Genomic DNA, 12944 nt, shown 5'->3' on the forward strand with positions numbered 1-12944 from the left:
TCTTCATAAGACTCATTCTCAAAAGTGAATATTCTGTTTATTCAGAGATGATGGGAAAGAACGAAAAGTTTACAGAATTAAAACTCAAGATTTCGTAAGCCAAGAAGTTTTGATGCAAATTCAGGGGCTGATATATATTCTGGTAAATTCTTGCAGATCTTCACGGTGAGTTCTTCCTCAGTGAGTCTGGGAACTGTCTTTGTGTCATCATCATAGTCTGTTTTTGAAGGCAAGCTTAGACCCGCCAGTATCTCACACAGTTCGTCTGACTTTATGTGTTCTCCTGAAATAAACAAGATGTATTGCTAAGGTGCCCGAGAAAACAGATTAAAGACCTCCCTCTACATACAACAGAATGAAAACTCTTTAGTTAGTTAGATTTATGAAAAGGGTACTTCTAATTTAGTACACAGCTACACTAACTGGATTGTTAACTATATCACTTGCCACTGTTTTTATAAAAGGCAAAGTTGGTGAAAGTTTTATAGTGACTAATTATCTAAGATAACTTAGTTATCATTAAGCTAGTGTTAGGAACATAAATTGTGACTAAGGTTTGGTGGAAGATTTTAATTCAAAACTTACGAAAACAAGACATTTGCACTACAGAACCAGAGGTAGTTTCAGCCGGGTTTGTATCGAAAGGATTAATTCAAGACAATGTGAATGAACAAGCATTACATTTAACAGAGTAATATGAATCTGAAGGGTTTAACTGGCTGTAACTGGCTTCTCATACTTACCTGCAATGCCATTCTAAAAGTAAAACAGTCACATCATCAAAATCTCAAAGCTACAAGCTGATGCAGGATTAATTCACGTACATTTGACACAGTAATCAGTATGCAAAAGGGTTCAAGTATCACTGTTTACCTTCAGCCTGCAAGATGTCTAACAATTCCTCAGTCAACAAACAAGGATTGCCCTCATCGTCATCACATGTGGCAAGAGTATCAAAGGCCCACTTCAACTGTTCAGTAGAGGGTGGCACCAACGGCCGGTGGTTAATTAACACTGATATATAAAACGAACACAAGATATTAATGAATGTCTGTAGCAACTAGATGGCCAATAAACAAATAAATAAAATATTGTATAAATAAGTGCAGGTGTGGCTTCCCAACCACATGGTTCTAGGTTCAGTCCTACTTGGTGGTGTGGAGGCGCAATGGCCCAGTGGTTAGGGCAGCAGACTCGCGGTCGTAGGATTGCGGTTTCGATTCCCGGACCGGGCGTTGTGAGTGTTTATTAAGCGAAAACACCTAAAGCTCCATGAGGCTCCGGCAGGGATGGTGGTGATCCCCGCTGTACTCTTTCACCACAACTTTCTCTCACTCTTACTTCATGTTTCTGTTGTACCTGTATTTCAAAGGGCTGGCCTTGTCACTCTCTGTGTCACGCTGAATATCCTCGAGAACTACGTTAAGGGTACACGTGTCTGTGGAGTGCTCAGCCACTTACACGTTAATTACACGAGCAGGCTGTTTCGTTGATCAGATCAACCGGAACCCTCATCGTTGTAACCGACGGAGTGCTTCCCTACTTGGTGGAACCTTGGGCAAGTGTCTTCCGCTATAACGTTAGGCCAACCAAAGCCTTGTGAGTGAATATGGCAGATGGAAACTTAAAGAAAAATAAGTGCATGCCCTCTGTAGGGCTCGTGAAAAGGGCTCTGTCTTCTTAGAACTGACGCTCCAAATGAGGTTCCATCTCCAAAGGGTTAAAGGACAATGATGATGACGATGATGTTGAAATACAACGAGAGAGTAAAATAGAGCCTGTGAAAGACTGAATTAAAATTTGTTTTAAGGAAGCAAAAACAGTTTGTCGTTGAGCATCATACCAATGTGATCACTGAAGTAGGCTTCTGCTGATGAATCTGTTTTATCCTGACTAGGTCATCACCTGGCAGCATAGTGACAGGTAACAACTAGTTAATATATAACTCTGATGGAAGGTTTTAATTTACATCATTTTAGAACAGAAAGTTTGCATCATAGAACCAAAGTGGATTGATATCAAAAAAAGGTAACTACTTTCATGGTTTCACTCCTATAAATTCTCACCTTATTCTAAGTCACCTTTGGTTTGTTTGACACCCAAAATGAAAATGAACATTCATATCTTACAGTTCTATATTTAAGAGATGAGGAATTATGTACATTATTTACATTTAATGGATATTTGTCCTCATCTTGTTTGTTGTTAACACAACTTTTCGGCTGGTATACCCTCCAGCCTTCTTCAGGTGTCTTGGGGAAATTTCGAACCTGGGATCTCATTCCTAAGATATTTTTTGATGTTATCATTATTATTATTATTATTATTATTATTATTATTATTATCATCATCATTATTGTTATTGTTATTGTTCAGAGTGCGGGCTACTAACCCCAAGATTCTGAGTTCGATTCCAAGCAGTGACCTGAACAATAACAATAACAATAACAACAACATTAATAATAATAATAACATTGAAAAATACCTCAGGAATGAGAACTCAGGTTCGAAATTTCCCCAAGACACCTGATGAAGGCTGGATGGGTATATCAGCCGAAACGTTGTGTTAACAACAAACAAGTTGAGGACAAACATCCATCGAATGTAAATAATGTACATATCTTGGCCCTTAAACTCCTCTTCACTAGTTGTAGGAGGAACTTTGATGTTCCTCATATCATCATTTCAATCCCCATTTTTCCACTTTTGTCTGGTTCAAAGAGAATCTGTTGAGGCAAATTTTCTATGGACAGACACTCTTCCTGTCACCAACCCTCACCTAAATGCGAGCAAAGTAATATTTCCCCATGGCTGGACATGTTTTCATGGGGACACTGTAAATGTAGGACACTGCTTGCATGACAATGGCACTCATTTACAACTATCACATGAAGTCAAGGCTGGGAGACAGTAACACACCTGCACGCATAAACACACCCACAATAGGTGGCAGAATCGTTAGCACGCCGGGCAAAATGCTTAGCAGTATTTTGTCTGCCGCTACGTTCTGAGTTCAAATTCCGCCAAGGTCGACTTTGCCTTTCATGCTTTCAGGGTCGATTAAATAAGTACCAGTTACACACTGGGGTCGATGTAATCGACTTAATCTGTTTGTCTGTCCTTGTTTGTTCTCTCTGTGTTTAGCCTCTTGTGGGTAGTAAAGAAATAGGTATCTTTCAGTTTCCGTATACCGAATCCAGTCACAAGGCTATAGTAAAAGGAACCAGTCCAAGGTACCATGTAGTGCAATTGAACCTGAAGCCATGTGGTTAGGAAGCAAACTTCTTAACCACACAGCCATGCCCAAATTCTTGGTTTTCTCGGGAGGTTGAAAAGAAAGAAGTCATTCTAATGAAACCATTGACTTTAAAAGCTGAAAGAAAATATATTAAAACAAAACAAAAACAAACAAAAAACAATAAATAAAAATACAGCACCGTTACGATCAAAAGTGGATATCTGTTGGAACTTACATTTTAGAAAATCACCAATATTTATGCTGTCTTTAAACGTTTCAGTTTCCACATAATCAGTAAATTTCACCTCGTTGTCTATGTTTGCCAACTGAAGACATTGAAAAGAAAAAAGAAACCAAAATGTCATAAAACTATTTATTTAAAGCAGGGGTTCTCAACCATTTTTTCATCTATGGATCTCCTTTGATTGCTATTTTATCCTGGTAGACCTCCATAGCCATTTGATGTTTAAAAACTAGTTTTTTATAATAATAATAATAATAATAATAATAATAATAATAATAATGAAATTATTGTATACAGTGCTCAGGTGCACCACAACTTGTCAGAAAGTGCATATAAAGTACATGCAGTAATGTAGAAATGTCTGTCTGAAATGTATGAGTCAGATATATGCTTGTGTGTATATGGAGGGGAGAAAATCAGGTGTAGTTTTGGCGAATCTCAGGAAGCATGGAAGTTTTGAAGGATGCAGTGCTCCGACAACTAACAACTGATGCCGGCAGTTTGTTCCATGCTTCAGCAACCTCCGCCTTAGCGAAGGCAGAGGTATTGTTTCAGTTGTGTTTGTTTGTTTGTCCATGGACAAGATATCTCAAGAACCACTGAATGAATTCGGATGGAACTTTCAGGGATATTTGGCCTTATGACTGGCACAAACTGATTAGATTTTGGGATCAATCCAGTACTGGACAAGGATTCTGGATTATTTGTTATATCTAGTTTACATGCAGTGTTATGATCTTATGGAGTTTCAAGTCTTTCGCTGAATATCTCCCTTGAAAGCACACTCATGGTTTCCACGTAAGCTATGGTGGCATTGCTGTTTCCAAAGTTTTATTTTCGTTTCTCTGTTATTAATTTTACTCTTGACTCTATCTTAGTAGAAACTAATGGATAAAGAAATCAAACTACAAAAACAAACGGCAGCGAAACCATTCAGAAATTAAATAACGCTAACATATTCAGTAACAATAATAAGTTTAATTTATCTTCAACAATTTTTAGTTTTAGTGAAGTGAAAGCATGCTATAAAAATAATATTGAACAACAACAACGGCAGCAGCAGCAGCAGCATCAACAACAACAACAACAACAACTTCATTAATCTTACCTCCTCTTCAGTTGGATAAAACCCCATTGCCCTCAACACAAATGGTATCTCTGTAATTGTGATGGTTGTTGTCACAGGTCTGGTTTCCATTGAATCAATGCCGGAACTGATATATGAAGGGATATAATAAAAAAAATGTGAACAAATAAGAGGGCACATGATTGGGGTGGAGAAGAAGGAATTAAAGGTTAGAAAATGGTCCTGGATAGATTTACAGACTTACAGATGTTGAAAGTGAATATGAATTGTATTAGCATCTGCCATGACACTGCATCCTTTAAGGCCCTCATGCTTTCCAAAATCTGCCGAAACTACACCTGATTATATATAGACTTTAGATGAGTTGTAGTGCACCTGAGCACTGTACACAATTATTATTATTATTATTATTAAAAACAATATATGAGAGTGTGTGGAAGCATAATGGCCCAATGGTTAGGGTAGTGGACTCGTGGCTGTAGCATCGCAGTTTCCATTCCCAGACTGGACGTTGTGAGTGTTTACTGAGCAAAAACATGTAAAGCTCAATGAGGCTCCAGCAGTGGGTGATGGTGGTGAACCCTGCTGTATTCTTTCACCACAACTTTCTCTCACTCTTTCTTCCTGTTTCTGTTGTACCTGTATTTCGAAGGGCCAGCCTTGTCACACTCTCTGTCATGCTGAATCTCCCCAAGAACTACGTTAAGGGTACACGTGTCTGTGGAGTGCTCAGCTATTTGCATGTTAATTTCACGAGCAGGCTGTTCCATTGATCGGATCAACTGGAACCTTCGTCGTCGTAGCCGACGGAGTGCCACAACAACACGAAAGTGTGAAGGCGATGATCTGGCAGAAATTTTAGCATGCCGGGCAAAATACTTAGTAGTATTTTGTCTGTCTTTATATTCTGAATATATATCCGGCCCAAAATGTTCTGTTTTTTGTTTAAACAAGCCAGATTTAGCCTCTCATACATACACTTTACAGTATCAATATTAAAATATGCAATAACATCATTAAAATCTCAAAGCTACAAGATAATACGTGATTAATTGAAAACAATGTGAATAAATAAGCATTACATTTGACAGAGTAATCTGAATGATAAGGGATTAGAAAACAAAATTATTGTGAGTTCTATTTAAGAAAACCTATTAAAATAATAACTTGTTTAACCTTTTAACATTTAAACTGGCCAAATCTGGCCCAAAATGTTCTGCCTGTTTTATGTTCAAACTGGCCAGATCTGGCCTCTCACACCTACGTGACAATGTCATCCAAATCATAAACAATCACATCATAGAAATCTCAAAGCCTTCAAGATAATGCATGATTGATTCAAAAGATTGTGAATGAACACGTATTACATTTGACAAATTAATCTGAATGCTAAAGGGTTAAAATCTTTTTCTACTCTAGGCACAAGGCCTGAAATTTCATGGGTGCAAGGCTAGTTGATTACATTCACCCCCAGTGTTTGACTGGTTGACTGCAGAGTTTAACTGGTTGACCCCAGTGTTTGACTGGTTGATTTCAGTGTTTGACTGGTTGACTGCATTATTCAACTGATTGACTGCAGCGTTTGACTGGTTGTCCTCAGTGTTTGACTGGCTGACTGCAGTGTTTGGCAGGTTGACCCCAGTGTTTGACTGCTTGACTGTAGTGTTGGACTGGTTGACGCTAGTGTTTGACTGGTTGACCCCAGTGTTTAACTGGTCAACTCCAGTGTTTGGCAGGTTGACCCCAGTGTTTGACTGGTTGACTGAAGTGTTCAACTGGTTGACTCGAGTGATTGACTGGTACTTATTTTATTGAATTTGAACTGAGAATGAAGAAACGCTGCTAAGCATTTTGCCTAGTGTGCTAACGACCCTGCCTGTTCACAGTCTTAATTAGTCAATTAATATCATAATGAAATAAAAGGCAGCAGCTGGCAAAATTGTTAGCACTCCAGGAAAGTGTTTAGTGGCATTTCATCCATCTTTACATTCTGAGATGAAATTCTACTGGGGTCAACTTTGCCTTTCATCCTTCCAGGATCGATAAAATAAGCACCAGTTGAGCACTGGGGTCAATGTAATTGATATGGCCCTTCTCCTGAAATTGCTGGCCTTGTGTCAAAATCTGAAACCAATATCATAATGAAATAAATCCAAAGTTCTCAAAATATTCAATACTTTTTGGAAGAGACAAGTGAAAGAAAAGACTTACCATCTGAGCTGAGAGTAGTAGAAATATTTCTCAAGGTCGTGAAAGACTTCACCTTCTCTTCCACCTTCTATGAGTTCATAGAATGGTATCAGATCTTCTCCACCCAATTTCACTTGGGCTTCCAAGGCACTGGTTAACAAAAATACATACATATATATATATATACTTACATATGTATATCTATCAATCTCTCTTTCTCTCTCTCTCTCTCTCTCTCTCTCTCTCTATATATATATATATATATATATATATATATATATACACTCTTTTCTGTGTATCTTTCTGTCGAAGAGCGTAGGCTCGAAACGTAAAAGACTTGTTCTATTTCTATTCCTGAGCGCCATACTAATACATTTGTTTGTACTCCACCTGCCTTCATCTTTTGTTTATTTCCGTAAACCTTCCCGTTACATATATATATATACTTACATATATATAAATATACTGATGATGATAATGATGGTGATGATGAAATACACACACACACGCATGCACACACACATGCATGCACGCACGCACACACACACACGCACACACACACACACACACACAAAGTAGTAGATATCCACATAGATAAACAGATGGGCTTATATATATATATGCATATATATTAAGGTATGTAGAAAAATACAACATGGACAAGAACGTATAACTCTTAGAAGACGACACAATAAACATGGACAGGACATTCGAACCCCTCAGTCTTCAGTCAAGAACCGGATCATCGTAGTAATTTCGGCTGATTAATATGCATATATACATATATAAGTTGTGTGTGTGTGTGTGTGTGTGTGTGTGCCCATGCACACATAAACATATGCACAAGTGCACATACACACACACACACTTTAGGGTTCTTAAAACCTGAAACAAGATAGCTAATTACAAGAGTACGGATACAAGTCATCGATGGAATTGTAAAAATATGTAAGACTTTCCGGAAGTTTGCCATATCTTTATCTTTTACTTGTTTCAGTCATTCGACTGCAGCCAAGCTAGGGCACCACCTTGAAGGACTTTAGTTGAACAAATCGATCCTAGGGCTTTTTTTTTTAAAACCTAGTACTTATTCTATTGGTCACTTTTGCCAAACCACTAGGTTACAAAGATGTAAACACACACACACACACACACATATATATACTTACATACATTTACACATGCACCCACAGTAGTAGTTAGCCTGCTGAATTCTAACTGGAGACTGGCCCATTTAAGAGAGGAGCTTTAGTAGACACTTGACCAAGGTGCCACACCATGGGACTGAACCCAAAAGCACATGGTTGCAAAGCAAACTTCTTAACCACACAGCCATGCCTGCACCGTATGTAAATATCATTCAGATTATTCTGACCACTGATGTCTATCCTGAATACTAAACATAATGCAAACCTACCTTATATTGATGTTCCACATGTGTAGTGAGGCATCCTTTCGGCTGGTTGTGAACAAATATTTCCCATCATAACTGGCAGCTATGTTAGCCACCTACAACACAACAGAATTGTACTTCATTATGGACAGTGGATTAGCAGAATTGGTAAAAACACTGTTTAGCACTCCCACCCTATAATTTACTTACGGTGAGCCACGGTATAATGCTATCAGCCATTGTACAGTAACTAAAATAGCATAAGAGAAACAATTATTTTAGTCAGTTCATAGCATCACCTGTCTGGTGTCTGTGAACGAAGGGGAGACAACTACTCTGAAATGCTGGCATCGCACATTCTAGGTAGGTGGCACTGCAAATTCATCTTGTCTACAGCAAGAAATTTTCTCCTTGGCAAAACACGGTGAATGGCTTGTTCCCCAGTTTGAATGCACCTTAAGCATATATGAACTGGGAATAACATTGCAAAGTAAATGTGTTTCAATATTTAGCTGTGGTAAGGCAGTGAGCTGTTAGCATGCATGTTAAAATGCTTAGAAGCAATTTCTTTGCCCTTAAATCCTGAGTTCAAATTCTGCTGAGATCGACTTTGCCTTTCATCTTTTCAGATTCAATAAATTAAGTACCAGTCAAGCACTGGGGTTGATGTAATCAACTTAACCCCTCCTCTGAACTTGCTGGCCTTGTGCCAAAATTTGAAACCAATGTCATCACCTCTTCTCTCTCCCCACAAATTTGTACCTTTTGTGCAGGTTCAAAGTAATTATTTCTTTGTCAATTTTTACATTGATCAACAAGTAAATCATTCCTGGAAACGTCCGAGGAGGGGTGGAAGGAGAGGGGAGGAACGAATTCCTGGAAAGTTCCGAGGTGGGGGAGGAAGGACTTCGGATAAGTTTTGTATTAACTTGTAGCTCTGAGATTTCAATGACGTGATTGTTAATATTAAAAATAATTATATAGGGTAAATGTGAGAGGCTGGATCTGACCAGTTTGAAGATAAAGCAGGTAGATTATTTTAGCCAGATATGGCTGGTTTCAATGCTAAAGGGTTAAAGAGAAAAGACCCCATGGCTAAGGGTTATTAAAGGATAAGGGGGGGGGGGCTTTAGGCCAGGTGCTGAGGGGCTAAAGTAAGATAGAGGAACAAGAACAGGGGTCTTGCTATAGAGGAGATCCATGATTTCCCTAGATTATAAGGGTGAGTAAGAGTAATTGGGAAGATGAAGATAAAGAAGATTGTTGTGATTGTGTACCTGAGCAAACTCTCAAGGTAGGTGACCATAAGAGAGGATATGGTTAGTGGACTAGGGAGGAAAGAGGGGAGTGAGGAGTTTCATAAGAATGTGAAGGGAGAATCAGGCCAAATGCCAGATTTTAGTACCTGGGGGTGCTTCAGAAGGTTCCTGGTGGGCATTAAATTGTATTGCATAAAGTTTTTTGTAAACTGTATTTTCTAATCCTGAGGGTGCTATAGTGAGGAGGTAGTACTGTTCAGTGCACCTCCTTAGCAATAGACATGGGAAGAATAGTAACAGATGGTTAGAGAAGGTGGCAGAACTGTGACCAGTTCACAGATTTGAAGTGCCCTGCAACACTGTAGAGCCTGTGAATGTGTGGTCAGTCTTGATTTGATTTAAGTTTGAATAGTTATCAAAAGTAAATGTATCAAGGCCACAACTGTTAAAACCTCTGACCTACATGTGCTTACTGTACTACTGTATGGTAAAACAGATGTAAAACAGTAAACAAAAGCCATACTTACACCGTCAGGATGTGCGATGAAAGCTGTGGATTTATGTCTGTTACCATCAACCGGTAGCACTTGCAGACCAATTTTGTCTGTTGTGATGAAAGCCATGTATCTAGAGTTGGCATCAGCTTCTCCTTTTGGTAGAACAATGACTCTGAAAACAAGGAAATAAATGCAGACAATGCAGTTTATATGAACTGGGGGAGAAAATGAAGGCTGGAGAAGATAATCTTATATTATAAAAGAGAAGCTGTTCTCTGTCTGTCTGTCCGGTCAATCACAAGATATATATGAAGGAGGGGAAGAAGGGGAGGAGAAAAAATTTGGTTGAGAGAGAAATACAGTGAAATAGAGAGAGTGTGTGTGAAACATAGATAGGTAGTGTTGTCACCATAGTAACTAACAAACTTTGATTAAAAATGCAAGAATTTTAAGTGGAAGTCTAAGACAGTTGACAAAGAGGGGTTCAGGAAGAGATTTTGCTGCAAAAGGTCACAAATCTTCTATCCAAATTGGTGGTACAATGTGCCAGTTCACAATTCCAACTACTTCATAGAGATGAATATCAAAACTGTCCCCTCACTCTACTTACAGTTTAGACCTTGCACTCTGTGACTTTTAGTTGTTTCCCAAGCTGAATGAAAACCTCAGGAGCAGTCGTTTTGAAGATGAAAGAAGCTGTGAGAAGGATCTGGGACACTTTGACTTTGGAGGACTTCCAAGAAATCCTTCACAAAGTAGCTGGAGCTCTACAACAAGTGCATCGAAGTCAGAAGATCCTACTTTGAATGAAATTAGTTTTGTACTTATTTAAATTAATACAAATCTCTCCTTAAAAAGTTCCCAAATTTCTCGAATGCACCTTGTAAATCATTTGGTCGCACAGTACCTAAATAGTAGATTATGTAGTCCTTGATATACAAAAGAGAGGAAGGTTATGGCTGGAATGCATTTGATCATAGGTTTGCCTGATCTGGACTAACTTGGGGCTAAACAAAAAAAAAAAAAACAGCACCTTCATAATCAAAGGAAGATTTATGAAAAATAAAAGCAATGAAGTCTACTTACTTGGTTAATGGTGATCCATATGTAGGGGAAAGAATTGTCAGTCGGCACATTTTCGTTGATGAATTATACAGCTTATATTTGTACTGAAATAAATAATAAACACAATGAAGGAGATAAAAGATCATGTCTCTTAAATTATTCTTTTATTAGGCACATGCATGGCTGTGTGGTTAAGAAGTTCACGTTAGAATCACTGCTATGGCCTCAGATTGACCAATGCCTTGTGAGGAAATTTGGTAGACAGAAACTGTGAGGAAGCCTGTCTATAAATACATGTATATAGGCACAGGAGTGGCTGTGTGGTAAGAAGCTTGCTTCCCAACCTCATGGTTCCAGTTTCAGTCCCCTTAGGTCCAGGTTCAATCTTCTATGGTCTTAGCATGTATATATATATATATATGTATTTTATATCCTTGTATTGGATATATAATTGTTTTTTCTTCTCTAGGCACAAGGCCTGTAACTGTGGCCATGCTGGAGCAGTGCCTTTAGTCTAGTAAATCAACCCCAAGACTTATTCTTTGTAAGCCTAGTACTTATTCTATCAGTCTCTTTTGCCGAACCGCTAAGTTACAAGGATGTAAACACACTAGCAGCAGTTGTCAAGTGATGTTGGGGGGACAAATACAGACACACAAACATATGCACACACATACATACATATATATATACATATATATGATGGGTTTCTTTCAGTTTCCGTCTACCAAATCCACTCACAAAGCTTTGGTCAGCCTGACACTTGCCCAAGGTGCCATGCAGTGGGACTGAACCTGGAACCACATGGTTTGTAAGCAAGCTACTTACCGCACAGCCACTCCTACACCTATTACATATTTAAATATTTTTCACTTGTTGGTGATGTCCTGTACATATCACCATCATCATCATCATCATTGTTTAACGTTCGCTTTCCATGCTTGCATGGGTTGGACGATTCGTTAGCATGGAAAAGCAGATGTTAAATGATGATGATGATGATATGATGTACTCTTTTACTCTTTTACTTGTTTCAGTCATTTGACTGCGGCCATGCTGGAGCACCATCTTTAGTCGAGCAACTCGACCCCGGGACTTATTCTTTGTAAGCCCAGTACTTATTCTATCGGTCTCTTTTGCCGAACCGCTAAGTGACGGGGACATAAACACACCAGCATTGGTTGTCAAGCAATGCTAGGGGGACAAACACAGACACACAAACACACACATACATATATATATATATACGCATATATACGACAGGCTTCTTTCAGTTTCCGTCTACCAAATCCACTCACAAGGCATTGGTCGGCCCGGGGCTATAGCAGAAGAAACTTGCCCAAGGTGCCACGCAGTGGGACTGAACCCGGAACCATGTGGTTGGTTAGCAAGCTACTTACCACACAGCCACTCCTGCGCCTACATTTGTATTTATTTATATATATATATACATATATATAATGAGCAAAGGTTTATGGAGGAGGATGTCCACATCTGTTGCAAGCTGACCGATGCCTGGGTTTGGGGCAAACAGTCACAACTGCAGAGGCTGCATAGGAAGATGGGCCAATCAAGGTTGCTTGTCATGCTCTTTTTCCTCCTTTTTCCTCTTGCCTGCATGGTCTCCCTCTACAAAATTCACCCACGAGGCATTGGTCAGCAGGTGGCTAGAGAAGAAAATGCAGTGCAGTAAAACTGGACAACGAAACCACAAAGCTGTGAAGCAAACCACTCGGCCAAACAATCAATATTACATTTTGGACCTTGTGTCATAATTATTGTTCTGTAAATTCTGTAAATTCTTACCTCATTGTTGACAGTTAATATAAAATATTCCTTGGTAAAAGAAGGGTAAAAAGTCATGCAAAGGGGGATGGCACTCTGTTCAATACGGTCGACAGACAGGAGCTGCACTCCCTCAGCGTTATCAGGTAAAATGTTATATTCAACCTAGATGTACAACGAGACAAC

General features: G+C 38.9%; 1 protein-coding gene across 3 annotated transcripts in view; it reads right to left on the bottom strand.

Moving 5' to 3' along the window:
* Positions 1–12944, bottom strand: part of LOC115224517 (cilia- and flagella-associated protein 251-like) — a 42898-nt gene continuing 29954 nt past the window's right edge. For 2 of the 3 annotated variants that reach the window (XM_036513359.1, XM_036513357.1), the window contains exons 17-26: positions 12780–12923; positions 10995–11077; positions 9939–10080; positions 8177–8268; positions 6781–6909; positions 4591–4696; positions 3474–3564; positions 874–1014; positions 81–283; positions 1–46 (exon numbers count right to left, since the gene is read on the bottom strand). In XM_036513359.1, the coding sequence (XP_036369252.1) occupies positions 38–46; positions 81–283; positions 874–1014; positions 3474–3564; positions 4591–4696; positions 6781–6909; positions 8177–8268; positions 9939–10080; positions 10995–11077; positions 12780–12923 (1140 nt within the window). In that variant the 3' untranslated portion in view covers positions 1–37. Of the gene's footprint in view, positions 47–80; positions 284–873; positions 1015–3473; positions 3565–4590; positions 4697–6780; positions 6910–8176; positions 8269–9938; positions 10081–10994; positions 11078–12779; positions 12924–12944 lie in introns of those variants that run through there. The other variant, XM_036513358.1, reaches the window with a different exon arrangement.

This window comes from Octopus sinensis, linkage group LG25 (genome assembly GCF_006345805.1).
Source record: "Octopus sinensis linkage group LG25, ASM634580v1, whole genome shotgun sequence".
In the NCBI taxonomy this organism is placed as follows: Eukaryota; Metazoa; Mollusca; class Cephalopoda; order Octopoda; family Octopodidae; genus Octopus; species Octopus sinensis.